This window comes from Henningerozyma blattae, chromosome 8 (genome assembly GCF_000315915.1).
Source record: "Henningerozyma blattae CBS 6284 chromosome 8, complete genome".
NCBI classification, from domain to species: domain Eukaryota; kingdom Fungi; phylum Ascomycota; class Saccharomycetes; order Saccharomycetales; family Saccharomycetaceae; genus Henningerozyma; species Henningerozyma blattae.
This window is the reverse complement of record NC_020192.1, coordinates 29,565-48,786: the sequence shown is the minus strand read 5'-3', so window position 1 is coordinate 48,786 and position 19,222 is coordinate 29,565. Positions and strand designations below refer to the sequence as shown.

Below are 19,222 nucleotides of genomic sequence, written 5' to 3'. Positions count from 1 at the left end.
TATATATATATATATATATATGGATATAGATATACTAATATATATTCATTCAAACAGCATATTCAATAACCCTAACCCTAATATTTTAACACAATTTTCAACCCTAACATTCTTTATTCCACAGTTCGAACCCCGCAAATTCTTGGAATTTAGATTTTTTCCAAAATTTTTCTAGAAAAAAAAAGGAAAAAATATCATAAAAAATCACCCACCATTGAAAAAAAAGAACAAAAACAGATCTGTCGACCGGGTAACCGCATCCCTGTAAATTTTATTTTTCACAGCCTAAAAATAAGATGCGATGATATATATATACAAAAGGAAAAGGTTTAGATATAGTGAGGACTAAAGATTTGCACCACAATTTTCAAGGGGTACTCGACTGATTTGTCTAGTGATAATTATCTAAGGGATAGCAGTATATTAGCCTAAGTTCCAGCGGTCAAATTGAAGTCGTTGTTACATTCAAATTTCTAGTTAAAAGACAAAATCATCGACTATATCTCTATTATTGACATATAGATAATAATAGATAAATATACAATACATCTATTCAGATTGGTAGCAATCAAACATAAGAAAAAGAAATAATACCAAATAGGCCTTTAACTAATCCATATTTCATTATTCTTTCTCACAAATGGATAAAGATTACACTAATTTTGGAAGTACTCCGAGAGGGAATCATTGGTTGAATAATAATAATACAGCTAGAAACGGTCCAAATAGTCAATCTCAATATTCTCCATTTACTCTAGGCCGATCTTCCCAACAGCGACGTCAAGATCGCTCTTCAGGAGGTTTCTATGGAGAAAGTCCCTACGATGAAGATTTACAAGATAATATTTACGGGAATATGGCTCGAGGTAAGATAAATTCAAATCATCAAAATGGTTATTTAAACCAATATGGCAATGCAACTTATGATGACAATGCAACAGGTATTCCGTATCTGGATGAAGATGAAGATATACATAATGGAGAACCGGATATGGATTTACAAAATACACAACGATTCTCGAGAGGTTATGATGATAGCCAATCAGATTCCGGATCTGTTTCTGGTTCAGAATCTTCAACTTCTTGTTATTCGAGATCTTCTTCATATTACCTTCAAAAACCAACATCTACAGGTATACAAGGTAGTTCTGGTGATTTGAGACAAAGAAGATCCTCCACAGATTCAAGAATTATTTCCAAAGGGAAATCATCAACTTCTAATAGAAAGTCTAATAATAATAATTATAATAACAACAATACAAATAATAATAAATCTTTACCATTAATTTCTACAGAGATTCTTGATGAGTCCAAACAAAAAAGATTAATCATAATTGTATTTATCATTTTACAATTATATAAACTTTATGATTTGATTCTCTTGAAAAATGGATTACCAATTCCAGGCTATATTATGATAAATTCCAGATTTGGGTTTATTTTTAAATATATGATTTTAGATTCATTATTTTTTTATTTGTTACCTTTTTTAAAATTAAATAACTTTTTTGGTTCAAATAAACTTTTAATTATCGGATTAGTAATTGGTTTAAATTTAATTAATATCTTCATCTCCAATAAAAATACTTTTGTATTTTTATCAAATCTAATAATAATATTCTCAAAGTTTATTAATACCAAGGAAATATCTTTGACTGGTTCTTCAGTAAACCACCATCAAGTTATTGATTATTCAAATCATTTTAAAGGTGCATTAACAATTAAAATTTTACCAGAAAATACTGCAATGTTTAACCCTTTCCATGATTCATTTTGTCAATTTAATCCAACATTTGCCACTCCAGAATTCATAAATGTTCCAATTCGTATTAATTCCACTTCTTCAATTAAATTTATTCAATTAAATTATAAAGACTTAAGTAAAAATTCAAATGAGCAATTATTAAATTTTACCAATAAAGATTTTAAATTGATTAAAGATCCTACAAAATTGTTATCTAAAAAGACAAAACAACAATTACAACAAATCAACCATGAATTGGAAAATAACATTCACTATATTGTTGTACCTTTAAAATCAACTGGGTTTTATGAAATTAATAAAATAATTGATTCAAATGATTTAAAGTTAAAGACATATACCTCTCATCTTCTAATCCCAACTTGTCCATCTGCAAAGATTTTCTCAAGGTTGAATAATGAAGGAGATTCTTTGAACAAATGTATTAATGATAAAGATGATATTCAATTATCATTGAATGGGTTACCACCTTTAAAATTATCTTATACAAAAATTATAAATAATGAATCATTTTCATATATTGAATCCAATTTACAACCAGAATTATTCCAATCACCTTTGCAAGCTTCTCAAAAATATATTTATTCATCAAAGGACTTAAACACGCTTTCTGATTGGTCACAAAATGTAGATATTACAATTGATTTGGAATCTCAACTATTAATTGATGGTAACTACAATTATAAAATAGATTATTTAATTGATGCTCTAGGTAATAAAGTTGATTTCTCCGAATATTCAAATAAGATGTTGAAAAAACAAGATTTATTATTTGATTTTAATGTTCATGCAATCCCAAGAGCTACATTAGACGAAAAATTCAATTCAAAATCTCCAACAAAGAGATCTATATTAATCAAGTTTAGTCAAAATATTATTAGCAATGAAAAATCTTCAAAAGATACAAATATAGCAAAAGAAAATTGGCTAATGGCAAAACCTTATACTGCTACTTTGGAATTCATTAACTCTAAAAACGAAATTAAAACTTTTGATATTAAAACAAATAACCCAATTCACGAGTTTGTAATTAATGAACCTGGTACCTATAGATTAAAATCCTGTAACTCAAATTATTGTTCGGGCCAAATCTTTGGTAAGAATTCTATTATTGTCTCCAAACCAATCCCACCTCATTTAAAGATTGTCTCTTCACCAATACTAGACCAATGTGTAGGTCAAGTTGGTTTGAATTTTGATTTAACATTTACAGGTGTCCCACCTTTCTATTACATTGCAAAAATATATAAATATGCTAATTCACCAAAGAATTCAGATGACGAAATTGACTTGAAAAATGCAAAGAAAACCTTATATGAAACAAAAAAATTTTCTTCGAAGAGTACCCGTATGCAATTCAGTTATTCTCCTGCTGAAGAAGGTAATTATCAAATTATATTTGATCAATTATCTAATGATTTATTCCTTGATCCAATAGAATTAAAACCAGTTGCTGAGTACACTTTCAATACTAAGATGAGAGTTAAACCAGGTGCTAAATTAAAACAATCTCCATCTCCATTATCATCAAAGAATAAGTTGTGTTTAGGTCAGCAAAGTAATATTGATATTATCTTGAAGGGTGAAGCACCATTTACTTTGAATTATGATATAATTGAAACGTCAACTAATAAAAGAACTTCTTATAATATTGAAAATATCAATTCTAATGAATATACAATTTCCACTCCTAAATTTAATATCGGCGGTGATTATATCGTTTCTTTAGTTTCCATTCAAGATTCAAGTGGTTGTTTAGTTGGTTTAAGCGAACCAGATACGAAAATTAACGTAAGAAGGGATGTTCCATCTACCGAATTTGATATCTTGAACTTAAAGAATAATAACCAAGTAATGATTAAAGAAGGTTCAATTGCAGAAATTCCTTTAAAATTATCTGGTGAAGCTCCGTTTAAAGTTGTATATGAACATTCTGATTATCAAGGAAATAGAATCAAACTGTATGAAGCTAGATTTAATTCTAACTCAAACCCAATCTTAAAAGTTAAAGAAGAAGGTATCTATAGATTAATCGAGATGAATGATAACTACTGTAATGGAATAATAAACAACTTGGATAAAAATCATTTTAAGGTGTCATTTTTAGATAGACCTTCGTTTACAATATTAAATAATGCAAATATTAACAAGGTTTCTGATATTCTCTTTACAAAGAAGAATGTATGCCAAAATGTAGAAAATGTTGTTGATTTATCATTAACTGGTGCTGCCCCATTTATCTTAGAATATGAGTTAATTTCACCAAATGGTTATAGAGTTAAGAAGAATATACACACCTCCACCAAATTAGCAAGCATTTTATTCCCTAATGATCAATCTGGTGAATATATTGTAAAAGTCAAAAATGTATTTGATGCAAACTACGGCAAAAAAGATTTACAATCCCACAGCAAGAAAGATTATATTACAATTAAACAATCAGTCTATTCTGCTCCTGAAATTAATTTTGTCGATCAAGGCAAGACATTTAGAACATGTACAGCCAATACTGATCAAGATTCTCTACTGGATGCTATAAAATTAAAATTCCTGAGTGGTTTAGGTCCTTATTCTGTAACCTTCTCCATTTATCACGAAAGCACTGGAAGAACTGATAAATTTATTTTAGATGATATCAGTGAATCTAACTTCCCATATTATAAATTATATGATGGTTTGAAATTAGGTAACCATGAAATTTCAATTGAAAAGATTATTGATAAGAATGGATGTGTTAGTGATTTTTCTTTAAACACTAAGCACAGCAATAAGAATAATAATAATATACTAATTTCTATTACAGATATTCCAAAGATTCATTTGTTAGATCCAAACGCCAACTACTGTGTTGGAGACTATGTTTCTTATCAATTAAATGGTGTTGCTCCTTTCACAATCAATTATGACTTTAACGGAAACTTACTGAGGTCAACAGAACGTTCACAGCAATTTGTAAGAGTTGCATCTGAACCAGGTAAGATTTCTATTAACTCAATTCAAGATTCATCATCTCAATGTATTGTGAATTTTACACATCCAAATTTTATTGAAGAATTTAGAAAACTTTCCTTGATTATTCATCCAATTCCTTCTGTCACTGTTTCACAAGGTAGACATATCTACGAAGATATTCATGAAGGTGATCAAGCTGATGTTATATTCTCCTTTGAAGGTACCCCACCATTTGCTTTGACTTATGTAAGAACAGAAAATTCTGAAAATGATGGTAACCCACATGTTGTCGAAACTCACAAAGTCACTGATATTTGGAACTATGAATATAAGGTCACAACTAGTTTGCAAGGTACCTATGAAGCAATTGAAATATCTGATGCTTTCTGCGCTGCCAAGAATGACGCCTTTTTCCAAAATTAGGCTCAATTAATAGTCAAAAATAGCATTACTATTAGAAAGCACCTTGGAAGTAAAGACAATCTTATTTTACATCTTCATATGCCAAATATTATCATTTAATATTAAGGGAACACTCGTGTGAGTATCTTTTTCGTATGCATATCTTCCAAGATGTTTTTCTTTTTATTTTACATTTCATCTTTCTTCATCATATATAATTTTTTTTCAATATGATTTCCATTTTTAAGTTTCTTTTTAACCATATAATTTTTTTTATCTCCTTTCATCTCTTAAATAACTTTTCATAAATAATAATTATTTTTAAAAAAAGTAAGTAATTTGTCTAAAGTAATGTACTAATAAGTTTCTAAGTTACTAGTTACTTTCAGTAATAAATTTATCATGAGATAAAACCACAAAAGAATTACATTTTTTCAGAAAAATGCATCTCCAATTATATAGAATTAGGTATATATTTTAGCCAACCTTCTGGAGATTTTTGTAAACACAAATTCACATTTTCCGATTTATCTTTTAATCGACTGGATAGCCCATCCAATAAAATATTAGAAATTAGTGAAATTGGAGAATTATTTGCAAGAGAATGGTAGCTTGACAGAAATGCTATTATCTTATCGTTAGATCCAGTATAATCTAATTTTTGGCAATGTCTATTAGTAAATTCTGAGAACATCCCTAACCTTCTTTTCTTATAGCGATTGTTATTGTTATTGTATCCTATGTGCTTGTTATTATTTTTATTATTATCTGTAGAAGTGTTATTAAGTTTAGAAAATTGAAGATTAAAGAGAGTTTCTTCTTGCACTTTATTTAGTTTTCTTAAAGTTAGCTTTTGCGAAAAATTTGGTTTATCATTATTATTTTCAACTGAGTTTAATGAAATATGTTGTCGTTCCAATTTACACATTTCTTTTTGCTTTTTCATACCTTTCAACTTAGAAAGAATAAATGGATTAGAAAGGGAATTATCTTTTGAAAGTTCTAAATCTTCATTTATTAAAGTAGTATTATTAAAATCTACGCTCGATAAAGATTCTTGGGTATTCTTTTCTAGGCTTCCTGAATCAGACTCTGTGTACGTATCTTCCATTGAAAGAGTGCATACTATTTTCTCAGATGTAATTTCACCCAAAGTTAGTTTTCTGTTGTTTGAAGGTCTTAAAGAATCGGTAGTATGGGAGTTATTTGTTGGATTATTAATTGTATTTGCAATAATTGAACAATCTTTGGTACAAGTTTTTTTTAAGATGGGTAATTTCTGTCTCAAATCATTCGAAGGATGAGAAATTGTTTGTAAATTTTGAATGGGATGAATGTAGGAGGAGGCCGTGAGAGTATGATGCTCATCAATAGGCTCATTATAATTATTTGGCACATCCCCAAGTCCATATTCATCTAAATCATTTTTAACTTTTCGAACTTCTTGAATAATAATATTTTTTATAGTTTCACCAACATTTTCTAGAAGGCCACTGATATTCTTTATTAAAACATCATTTTTCTCAGGTTCAATATTTATATCAATTAAATGCGGATCATAATATATATTTAGATACCAGAATAAAGGAGCATTTAGTTCTAATTCTTTGTAAATATTTTGTAGCATTTTTTTTAAGCGAAGCCCTGTATCCAATTGTATTGATACTGGTCTAGAATTAATGGCAAGAAATTGATAATTATTCTTTATAGCTTTATTATCTGAGTTTGTATCACTTCTTGATAGCGGTAACAATAGATCAATAGATAAATGCTCATTAATTTTAACATTTAATGACGATATTATTTTAATTGAGGTAGAATGTTTAAGACCAATAATCATGCTCAACGTTCGAGATAAATTAATATTTTGAGGAAGGCTCAGCAATTGTGGGAGTCCCTTTACAATTGATCCATCCCTTTTTAATGAAACTAAATAAAAATGAAATCTTATGCTAGGATTTAAAAGGTGATAATGATAAAGAAGATGTTTGATTTTTGCTATTGTTTTTTGTGATTTTGAAGACATATCCAAATATCTAGCTCTTAGTCCTCCAAATAGACTACCTAACGTTATGGTTGTTCCTATTGGATGTACTACTTTTCCTTTACTAAGGTCTTTAATTCTACCTTCAGAATCTACTCGCCATTTAGAACCAATATTTTCACTATCAACTCGAGAAACTATTTCCAAATATCCTTTCTTATTACAAAGATTAGCTAGCATGAATAAAGCCTCTCCTCGAAATCCTAAGAAACTAGATTCTGAAATATCTTCGTACCGTACAATTTTTGAGGTTGTGTGGTTTAAACACATAATATCTCTATCATCTAGAGCGACTCCTTGCCCATCATCTCTAACACTTATATATTCGCATCCTCCAGTTTTAGAATCTATTTCTAAATTAATATTTTTGGGAGTTGCATCAATTCCATTTTCAATTAACTCTTTAACAGCAGAATATGGGCTCTGGATAAAAGAGCTCGATACTAAATTCCAACCTGAGCCTTTTTCCAATTTCTGAATGGGCATTATAATATGCAATAACAGTAACGTTTCTCTCTGTGATACTAGAATGTAATTTTATTTATTCTAGCATATACTAGCTTTATTTTTATTGATCATATTACGTAAATATTAAAATCTCCGAGATCCAAGTATACCTTTATTTAACGTACATCAGCAATAATGTAAGTTGTAATAAGGGAATTATTTAACTTATAGAATAATGAATAAAACAGTATCTTCTATCAATAAAAGCCAATGCTTTTTGAAAAATGTTAAAGTATTTACATTTGATGCCTATAATACTCTGTATTCTCCGACATTACCTGTGATGGAACAATACTCGATTGTAGGCAAAAAATATGGTATAAATGTAGATTCTAAAGTATTAACAAAAAAGTTTCATAGTTGTTTTTCAGAGATAAATAAAGAATATCCCAGATATGGTAAGTATAAGAATATATCTGCTAGTGATTGGTGGGGCAAACTAATAATTGAGTTATTCAAACCTAATACTGTTCCTGATGAAATGATTAATGAAATACTTGTAAGATTTGAAGGTAAAATGGCATATACTGTTTATGATGATATAGTACGGTTTCTTACATATATTAAACAGAAACATCCTGAGATTATCATAGGTATAATCAGTAATACGGATCCAATATGTAAGATTCTTTTAGGAAACCTTGGTTTATACAAGTTTTTTGACTCCGAAGATATTTATCTTTCATATGATCTAGATATATCCAAACCAAATCCTGAAATATTTAATTATTGTTTTAACGATATATGTAGGAGATATCCTCATTTAAAGAAAGTAGGAGTCCCTTGTGATCAACTGAAAAAATTATTTTGGCATATTGGTGATGAACCCAAAAATGATTTTGAAGGTTCTCAATTATCTGGATGGAGTAGTATTTTAATTAACAGGTTTGATTTACCTGGAATATCAGCCAACCCAAAAGTAACACTCAATTATAAAAAAAACCTGTCAACAAATACAGACGCCTGGGTGTCAAGAAGTACTTTAACTGCCAGTAGCTCAAGTCAAAAGGGTGTAGAAATGTCATTTATTACAGATAATCAAATAGTTGTTTCAAATTTGGATGTGTTAACCGACTATGTGCAAGCACAAGAATCATAAATGTAATATATATAAATGTCTTTCTATTTGCAAGAAAGAAAAAAAGCTTGTTGAATTGAGAAAGCCTTAATGTAATGATTTTAGAATCCATCTCTCTATAAAATATAATTAGTAAAAATAATAAATGAGAATGTATTTAAAAATTGCAAAGAGATTTAATTCTATAAATTTGTTAGATGTCACATAAAAAAGAACAAATTTATGCTTACTCAACTGAAAAAATAAGACAATGAGAGAAAATGATAGTGCCTTAATTATATATGGTATAAAGAGAAATTATGTGCAAAAAACGTTAAATATTAAAGGTTCAAAATAAATTTTCTATAAATATTCATCATGGCCCTCAATAAACTTCGGATATAATTCCCATATTAATGTAAAAGATACTACCATAGTCCAACATAGTACTGGGAATAAATTCAAATTAATAGCATGTGAAACTATACCAATTAGATAAGGCAGTAAAGCACAACCACAACCACCTACTGCAACTGCAATACCAATACCTCCCACATGATATTTCTTTGGTAAGACTTGTAATGCAACAATACTTGCATTTGGGAATAATGGACCAATAAAAACGCCGCATAAAAACATAATAATGAAAAACAAAATAAAATAAGGGCTGTAGGAGTTTGTTGGATCTCCTGGTACTTTTACACTTATGCACACAAACAAAGTGTAAGCAATCACAGTTAAAACACTATAGAATGTACTGGCTCTGTAGACATTTTTGAATGCCCTATTCGTAACGAAGCCTAAAGTGAATCTACCAAAAGTAAGCCCTGCCCAATATGAAGAGGTCACGTAAGACATACCAATTCTATCTGATGACTTACTATTTAATAGAAATGTTAATAACCATGAACCAGTACCAACCTCTGCTCCCAAATAAATGAAAAGGTATAACGCATATAACAATATTTGAGGCTTTTTCAGCAAAGCAAACCCAGATTCCGTATTTGATTGTGATAAAAGAGTTGTAATTGATTGTTGATTATTTTCTGAATCTAGTATAGATCCCTCTTCAAGTGCAGAGCCGTTATTGTTTATCTCAATAAGCATTGGTTTTTTAGAATCATTGCGATCTGTGTTAATAAAATGTTCATAACTAGATCCAGTTTCAGTAATATGATGAGCTTGTTCTTCATGTAAACAATCGTAATCATATTTTATGGCGTTATCATATCTAAATGCGGGGATACTGATTAAAAGCCCAATAATAGAGCCAGTTAATGGTAATAAAAAAAATCTATTCCAGTGGCCAGATTCAGAGAAATGTGACGCAATAGGAGGTGTGGCCATAGAAGCAGCACCATACATTCCATGCATTATACCCATCCATTCATTATTATTTTCAACAAGACCTCCTACCAAAACATTACCTGTACAATCTAATAGCCCTGTACTTAACCCCAACGGTAGAACATAACAAATATAGTATATAAAACTTGGGGGTTCTAAGAACATTAAAGTATAAAATGTTATTGATAAACAGCAGGCTAGTATTACTACACCCCTTACTCCCACTAGTCTATGTATTTGTTCATTAATCAATGATGAAATCGTATAACCTCCAATTTGAAATAAGAAAATATTTGCCAGTACTACTTCTGATACATTATATTTATCCTTTAGAGTAGGCATTAAGGCCCCGGTAGTTTGGTCATTAATCCCAAAGACCACAAATAAAATTAGGCATGCAAATATTTGTAATTTTACGAGTGGAACATTTTTGTAATCCATGTCATAAGTTCTGACTAGTTTACCTTTCCAAAGTATATCCTTATATGTTGGTTTAAACCCCAAATCATTGGAATTATGGAGTGCATTATTATCAAATTCATCATCACTATCCACATTCTCAAGGTTTAATCCATTCTCCATAGATGGGTCGGGATCCTCCTCGTTATTGGCATCTAAATCATTATCGAAGTCGATATTATTATCTAATAAATCTTGCATTTCAATAGGTTTGGGATCCTCCCTTACTTTGGAATCTATGTCAAGCTGTGGTCCCATAGTAAGAATATTTTATTATTTATTAATTGAGCAATTATTTTATACTTTAGCAAAATAGATGTTCTCAAGGACTCTAATCTCTGTTCCAATACAGTTCCGATTAGCTATTTCCACAATTGAAAGTATATACTTTTGTGGTTCTTTTTTAATTTTTTAGTTTTGTATCTAGTTTTTTTTTTGTCTCTTTTTAAAATTGGTATACTGTTGCTATAGAGCATCACTTTTTCCGATCCAAGTATTTTTCAAATAGAGGAATGTAAAGCCCTTGGGATCCATGTGTCAAGCCCTGAAAAAAAAAGCTTTGACACTTATAATAATAGAGTTTGGCATTGTAAGATTTGAACAAGAATATTTATTGACACATTAAAGATTGGTACTATTATGGGTATGTAAATATAGATATTTAAACTAGAGAGATTGCTAGAAGTGGTAAATATTTATTAATAAGAAGTAAAAGGTCTGCATACATATTGGGGAAGAATTTAATAAGAGAGTAATAATATTATTAGATTCCACAACAATATTAATGGAGAATCAAACTTCAACTTTGAAGAAGTAAAGTAATTATAAAGGAAATATAAAATTTATTTTGAAACCAAAATATAATGTTTTATTTTGTTTTTTTTGTTCAGTAACAGTTTTCCATTATCTTGTTATTTGTGAAGTGTTATTATTTTCAGTTAGTGATGACACAAAATTGCAATACCAAGTAATTTTAATAGAATTGTTTGCCTTGTAACTTATCTTAAAAATAACAAAAAGTATAAGCAATATATGGTGAATTTTTATCTAAAAATTATAGTTGGTTTGTTTGATACTGCTGTAAAAGAGAACAAAAATAATAGCTCAAGCATTTATAAATTTGCTAATTTATTATCCTAAACACATTTTAGACTAAATCAAATATTCAAGTAACAACAATATATATATATATATTAAAATTTTTAAAAGAAAAAAAATTATTGAAAAATAAAATATGTCAACTCGTGAAGACGCTGTAACTTCAAGTTTTTACAGTGAAGGAACTACAAACATCAATGAATCTTATAATTTCGATGAGGAAGTGGGGCCAAATGAGTTTCAATTGGAAAATATTCCTGTAGATACTCTAGACAAATCTCCAATAGTTCAAGAGCCACCTTCGTTATTAAAACCTGTGATATTATGTTTAATTATCTCTTTCACAGGGTTCATATTTGGATGGGATATTGGCACCATAGGAGGAATTATTAACATGCAAATATTTAAAAAATCTTTTGGTAACAAAATCAACCCTGAAACAAGTGAAAGATATTTTGATCCAACATTATCTGGCTTAATCATTGGTATATACAATATTGGGGCTGGTATTGGTGGGTTAACCCTTGGTAAGCTTGGAGATTATCGTGGAAGGAAAATGGCCTTAGGAATTGCAATGTGTATTCATTTATTGGGTTTATTCACTGAATTGGTAGAAGATTATTCATGGATACAATTTTTCATTGGAAGATTATTAACTGGTATTGCAATTGGTACAACTGCAGTTATTGTACCTATGTATTTATGTGAAAATTCACCTTTAAAGATTAGAGGAGCTATGGTTGTACTATATCAACTCATGATAACATTAGGAATACTTACAGGAAATATTTCAAATTTTATTTGTCATAATATTTATAATGATAGTGAAGATAATAGAGCATGGCAAGTTCCAATTTTATTAAATGTCTTTTGGGACTCGATTGTATTTATTGGTTTATTTTTCATCCCAGAATCTGCCATTTATTTAGGTAAATTATGTTTTGATATGGATGGTGCACAAAAATCTTTTGCTAAAATGAATGGGGTTGCTGAAACAGATAGATTATCAATGGAATTTATCAATGACATAAAATTATCAGCAGAGATTGAAAAAGAGGAAAATAATGAGACACCAAAACTTAAATTTGAATTTATTTTTGGTAAACCAAAACTAGGTTATAGACTATTAATTGGAATCTTAATTATGACATTCCAACAATTATCAGGTATAAATTATTTCTTCTATTATGGGACTACGATATTTAAGAATGTTGGTTTTGAAGACTCATATTTAACTGCAATAATATTATCATTGGTGAATTTTGTTTCTACTTTTGGTGGCATTTATTTGGTAGAACAGATAGGAAGAAGAACATGTTATCTTCTAGGTTGTCTAAGTTTAAATATTTTCATGATTTTATTTGCCTCCATTGGTAATTTTGCCATAAATGAGCCTTATGTTGGTGTTGGATTGATTTTTATTGTTTGTTTATATATCTTCTTTTTCGCAATTACACTAGGTCCAGTGTCTTTTGTATTGGTATCTGAATTATTCCCTTCTAGAGTAAAAGCAGAGTCGATTGCAATTTGTTCGTTTTTTAATTGGATAATGAATTTTTTAGTTTCTCTAGTTATGCCCTTGATTTTAAGTAGAGTCGGGTTCCTATGTGGGTATATATTTTCAGGCTTCTTGACAATTGGATTCATTTTCAGTTGGCAATGTGTCCCAGAAACAAAGGGTTTAACTGAAAAAGAGATTGATGATATATATCAAGATGTAAAACAAGAAACACACTAGTTATTAAGATAAATAAATTCGATGAATGTATAGTATTTTTAAAGATATTAGCTCCATTAGAGAAGCAGCTACGTTTTGAGTATTAATTTTAGAACTTCATATTCCTTCCCTACTAAATTATAGATAGTCTTTTATTTATCTTTTTTATAAAATTTTAAAAGAGATTATGATTATCTAAAGTTTTGCCTTTATTCAAAATTGAACAATGGGTAATTTAATATTTCGGTAGTTTCTCCGATGGGTTTTAACGTTAGTTAATAAAAAAAATATCAAAACTTTTGATACTTTCCAATAAGGGAATTTAAATTGAGTACCTTTGACCTGCTACACTTTTCAAACAGTTACTTGCCAATATTGCTACAATATAATAATTTTTTAACTTTTACTTTATTATGAGAACAAGATGAACCAAAACTCATTACAAAGAAACTACAATTATAGAACAGCTAATTTTGGGAAGCTAGAGGAAAATTCCATATCTTTCAACAGACAATCTTTTCAAATACAACATTTTCCTGCTTCATCATCTAGAATATCATCTAATGGTGGCTCTCCTAGAGCTGAATTTTTAAATAAACATGTACATGTTACCACTAAAAGTAATCAAAATGATCCTAATAATGGGATACGTGAAAACTCCAAACTAAATAACGATGTTAGTAAAAATCGAAATATGAGATATAAAAAAAGAATAAATTTATTCTCTAGAGAGAAGCTTTCTCCTGGGCCAATATATAGTATAGGGACAAAAAAAGAATTATCTAGTATTGATAAGATTAATGATCCAGCTGCAAATACTTTAGTTTGTGCAGGAAAAACGCACTTGGGATTATACAAATTTTCACCACAGAAGAAATCTATATCACTTGTACATGATTTTATGAGTACTAATCAATCTAGCCAGGGTATAATTAAACGAAATAAGCAAGTAAAATTAAGTACTATTGCTGATGTGAAAACAGGCTATTACAATTATAAAAACTATGTTGCAGTTTCCAGCAATTCTACAGTAATATCTATATATGATATAAATCGATCTAAATCAACAAATAATCCTTTAGTATCCTCTTTTCAACAACATACTAGATCCATTAATAGTTTTGATTTCAATATGGTTCATACAAATTTGATTATAAGTGGAGGTCAAGATGGCTGTATAAAGATTTGGGATTTAAGATCAAATAATCCTAACCGCTGTGATGTTAGTATTAGCACATCATCTGATTCAGTTAGGGACGTTAAATGGATGCCTTATCATAATTTTTCGTCAACCCCTACGGGAGGGTTAGAAGCATCAAGTGAGAATTCCATGGGCTACAAATTTGCATCCATACATGACTCTGGGTTGTTACTAAAATTCGATATTCGACAGCCAAATCAAGTAGAACAAAAAATTAATGCACATACTGGGCCTGGCTTGTGTTTAAATTGGCATCCGAATCTCAATTATATTACAACTGGTGGTAGAGATGGTAAATTATGTGTTTGGAATTTAGGAGACCGAAATATTTCAGATATTTCTACTACTCCAACTAGCCTGTCTACCCCTTTCAGTCTAGGAACTGGAAATACTACTTCACTTAACTCAATAATTTTACCTGAAATAACTATTAATACAGGGTTTCCTGTTACAAAGCTTAAATTTCGTCCTGCGTATGTTAAAAATTTAGTAAATTCTTTATTTGCTACTTCCTCGATGGGTGAAGAAGCTGGTGTCAGTGTTTATTCTTTAGCTAGAAAGTATATTCCCAAACATACACTAATGACTAGTTCCCCATCTCTGGGCTTAGTATGGTGGGATGACTCCATTATATTTAATATTGATAGAAATTACACTATTAATGGATGGGATCTGGACGAGGAACCAACTGTTTTAGACAATATGCCTAAGTCCAAAGTTACTTGGAGAGACATCGATGGCCATGGGTTACTTTTCATTAATCAAAATATGGGTGGTTATGATGTACCAGATTCAGTGATTAAAAATATACAATTGAGAGAAAAGGCTCCTAACGGTAGAGTCAAACTAAACAACTTCATAAATTCTAATGTAAGTGCTGGGAATACTAGGCTAATTGATAGTTTAAAAAAAGGTATGAGTTATTCTGCATTGTCTTCTCTGGGGAACGAAAGGCCATCAAAGCCAGTTCCAACTATGAGTAACAAAAGTTTATCAACTATTTCTGCCAATTCTTCACACAACAATTCGGTTATTTCTTCTCCTTTAACCTATGCATTTAATAATGATCAAAAAAGCCATCAAAATATTCCTTCACCTCTGTTAATTCCTCTTAATTTACCACATATTATTAACGATATGCGTTTGTCAAGATTTCCTAAGAATAAACAAAAATTATGTACACCTGAAATTAAAGCCATCAAAGAATCACCTATTGAAGTTTTCCAATTTTTAGCTAAAGAATTAGAATTTTCTTCAGTGCAGGAAAAGCAAATTGAGGAGTCAAAACTAACTAAAAAGACATTACGCAAATATGATGAAGAATCTGAAAATGATCTTATGAAACGATTTGGATTGGGAGATATGACTACCTGGACTAACTTAATTAGTAAAAAAACTGATGATGACCAATCTTCAACGAACAACTCTGATGATGAAAATGAATCTGATAATATATCCTATACTGATGGGGAATATACAATACCGGACAATAATTCATCGATAATGACAAAAAGTACTGTAAAACTAAGTAAGACTATTACTGCAAATTCTACATTCAAACAAAAAACTGAATTATTATTTAGATTAGTCACTATCTGTAATCATAATGCATCAGTGTATTCATTCATTGATGACTTATCAAATTTTAAGATATGGATTTTAATTAGGGATTCTCTGCTTTGGGATTTAAAATGGTTATGTGGGTCCTCCTTAGATCCAACTGCCGATGGACAGGAAGAGCTCGGGGATAATCATTTAAAACGTACCAATGGTATTACACCAATACAGCTTGGTAAGGATGTATCTGTTAGTGATACTGAGTCCTTAGAAAATATTAAGAATGGTAGTGAAAACATAGTTAATCCCTACCTAAATGAGAAAGTTATACAATATATTCCTAAAAAGGAGAAAGAGCCAATGAAAAAGAGTAAGAGTTTAGTGAGTGATTTTGGTGATCAAATAAGTCATCATTCGAATTTAAAAAAGCAGCTATTACTCGAAAAAAAGAAGCTACAATTTGACTCTGTTAGTAACGGTGACGATAATAAATTAAAGGATAATAAAAGTAAAAAATCAGAGATGCTGCAAACTGAGACATCCCCATTCTATGCAAATCATCTAATTGAGGATGGTTCAAGGGGAACGGAATTAAAAGAGGTTTCCACAACTACTACTGATGGAGAACATGCTCTAGATTCAAATAATAGTAGTCATAGTAGCAAAGAAATTAAATCAGATAATGAGAATAAAATTCAGACTAGTAGATCAATCAGTATGGTAAAAGAAAGTTATTATCCTAATGGTATCCCAATTGTCAATAAAAGAAAACCACGCACATCATTTGTAGATACTTTTATGCCCGATCCCAGATCTCTTGGTGGTATTATCGACACAAGTGTGTTATCAAATTCTAAATCAAGTCGTTCTTTTGATCGTAGTCCTACATCGAAATTTACATCTACTAAAGAATTTCAAGCCAATGCTTCACAGTCAATTGCAATTATGACAAAAATGTCTCACACTAGGTCTCTAGATGAATCTCCAGGAAACCGTTTTAAAGATGGTCCGTTTGCACAAGGAGTTTTTGCTACCGAATTTATGGAATCATTGCAGAGTTTGAGAAAATGGGATTCTCCACAATTTGAAGATGAGAAATCAAGAGTAATTGCACCTTGGAACACTAACAGGCTACTGAGACAATTATTTTCTCAAGCTACTGAATCAGGAAATATTCTGTTAGCAATCAATATTCTTACCTTATTTCAAAACATATATGAAGTTACTGGGACAGATATTGTTAAAAATTGTTTTTCTCAATTCATTAACCTGTTGCATAGATATGAATTGTTCGAAATTGCATCTGCTCAATTGAAATATAGTCCTTGGTTTGACATTTTTGAATCAGATACAAGACATGATGAATTCCAAATCTACTGTGAAAGTTGTGGTAAATTAGTCACCAATTCACCATCTAAGGAAAAATGCTCTGAAGAGTTCCAAAACACAGGAGACCCTGCCGCATTAGAACGATTCGGGTACTGGTATTGTGACTCATGCAGAAAGCCAAACACTCTATGTGTTATTTGTGAACAACCGATGAAGAAATTGGCCATTTGTTTATTGGAATGTGGTCATGAATTCCACTTCGAGTGTGGTCAACAATGGTTCCTCGAAGAAAAAATGGATGAATGTCCTGCTGGCTGTCTCTACAGTCCCCCAATATAATCAACGCTACTGCTTAATATTTTTATATATGATAGAAAGTATGATATGGACATTGTTTTACTATTTGATCAGATATAAGGAAAAAATATCTATCCGGGTAACATTTCGGAGAAATTTTTCCACAAAATCTTTAATCACAGGATAATACAGTCTTAATAGATATCCAAAAAAAATAGATGTATATATATATAATATAAGATGAAATGTGGAGTTCAAGAAAGTAAAAGGATTCTGAAGTGCCTGTTATGTCTGCCGACGAAGTAGCCCAGAAGCTGGAAAAGACTACGTTGAATTCTGTTAGCCATCCATTGAACACAAAATGGACTTTATGGTACACTAAGCCTGCTATCGACAAGAGTGAATCTTGGTCTGATCTATTGCGTCCTGTCACTTCTTTTAAGACTGTTGAGGAATTCTGGGCTGTTCAACAAAATGTCCCAGAACCTAGAGATTTACCAATGAAATCTGATTATCATGTTTTTCGTAACGATATTAGACCAGAATGGGAAGATGCTGCTAATGCTAAAGGTGGTAAGTGGTCTGCTCAAATCAGGGGTAATAAGCATTCTGAAATCAATCAATTATGGTTAAAGGCAGTTTTATCTGTCATTGGTGAAACCGTTGATGAAGATGAATCTGAAGTCAATGGTGTTGTCTTAAGTGTCAGAAAAGGTAATTTCAAGATTGCTTTATGGACTAAGTCAGAATCAAAAGAACCATTACAAAAGATTGGTGCCCGTTTCAAGAAAATCTTGGAATTAGAGGACGATGAACATTTAGATTTTTTCCCTCATTCCATTGCTAACGTTAAACACCCACAACCAGCTATTAGTTTATAAGTGATCTAAAAATATACTCAAGTTTAATGTTAGAAAAATGGACAAGAAAATTATAATTTTTTACAATATTAGATGTCTTGCTTTTTTTTCTCTTAAGCTATTAGTAGCTTAATGACTTACATGTGTGTATTTTTCCATAACTTCACAATATTATAATTATATCACTTTTAAAATTAATAATGTAAATTGTATTTCTGTTCCGTTGGTTATATAATTTTTGCATGTATCTATCTATATCTATATAATAATGTATATATAGCATATTAATAAACACTAGAATAATAGAACCTCAAGTCTTTTCCTACATATATATACCTAAATAAATTGTGCATTGGATTCATTGAAACAAATCATCGTTTAATTTGCCATAGCTAGGTTTATAAAAGAGCTTTTGCAGTAATTGTTTAGGAATTTTTATTTGTTTGGCAACCTTTAAGCGGCTATTTATTATTCAGTAAAAATATATGTCCCAACACAAAAAAAATAATATGAATATCTTTCATGATATTAAGTTTGAAGGGACAAATTGTTTAAATATACCCAGAAATAGTAAGATGTAAGTTATTTTTTGAAAAACTCTAAGATTCATGTAAGACTTAAAGACACCAAGGT

General features: G+C 30.1%; 7 protein-coding genes across 7 annotated transcripts; 5 read left to right on the top strand and 2 right to left on the bottom strand.

Moving 5' to 3' along the window:
* Positions 1–640: 640 nt before the first annotated feature.
* Positions 641–5,137, top strand: POM152 (Pom152p; the record flags this gene model as incomplete). Its single annotated transcript, XM_004181792.1, has 1 exon — positions 641–5,137. One exon carries the CDS (start codon positions 641–643, stop codon positions 5,135–5,137), a length of 4,497 nt encoding a protein of 1,498 aa, XP_004181840.1.
* Positions 5,138–5,570: 433 nt separating this feature from the next.
* Positions 5,571–7,646, bottom strand: MLH2 (mismatch repair protein MLH2; the record flags this gene model as incomplete). Its single annotated transcript, XM_004181791.1, has 1 exon — positions 5,571–7,646. One exon carries the CDS (start codon positions 7,644–7,646, stop codon positions 5,571–5,573), a length of 2,076 nt encoding a protein of 691 aa, XP_004181839.1.
* Positions 7,647–7,842: 196 nt separating this feature from the next.
* DPI35 (Dpi35p) lies at positions 7,843–8,766 on the top strand (the record flags this gene model as incomplete). Its single annotated transcript, XM_004181790.1, has 1 exon — positions 7,843–8,766. One exon carries the CDS (start codon positions 7,843–7,845, stop codon positions 8,764–8,766), a length of 924 nt encoding a protein of 307 aa, XP_004181838.1.
* A 321-nt stretch (positions 8,767–9,087) lies between these two features.
* On the bottom strand, positions 9,088–10,731 carry BSC6 (Bsc6p; the record flags this gene model as incomplete). The annotated part of the gene is made up of 1 exon (XM_004181789.1): positions 9,088–10,731. The coding sequence occupies one exon, from the start codon at positions 10,729–10,731 to the stop codon at positions 9,088–9,090; it is 1,644 nt and encodes a 547-aa protein (XP_004181837.1).
* Positions 10,732–11,764: 1,033 nt separating this feature from the next.
* Positions 11,765–13,366, top strand: TBLA0H00240 (uncharacterized protein; the record flags this gene model as incomplete). Its single annotated transcript, XM_004181788.1, has 1 exon — positions 11,765–13,366. The coding sequence occupies one exon, from the start codon at positions 11,765–11,767 to the stop codon at positions 13,364–13,366; it is 1,602 nt and encodes a 533-aa protein (XP_004181836.1).
* A 403-nt stretch (positions 13,367–13,769) lies between these two features.
* On the top strand, positions 13,770–17,771 carry RTC1 (Rtc1p; the record flags this gene model as incomplete). The annotated part of the gene is made up of 1 exon (XM_004181787.1): positions 13,770–17,771. The coding sequence occupies one exon, from the start codon at positions 13,770–13,772 to the stop codon at positions 17,769–17,771; it is 4,002 nt and encodes a 1,333-aa protein (XP_004181835.1).
* Positions 17,772–18,016: 245 nt separating this feature from the next.
* Positions 18,017–18,610, top strand: CDC33 (translation initiation factor eIF4E; the record flags this gene model as incomplete). The annotated part of the gene is made up of 1 exon (XM_004181786.1): positions 18,017–18,610. The coding sequence occupies one exon, from the start codon at positions 18,017–18,019 to the stop codon at positions 18,608–18,610; it is 594 nt and encodes a 197-aa protein (XP_004181834.1).
* Positions 18,611–19,222: the final 612 nt, after the last annotated feature.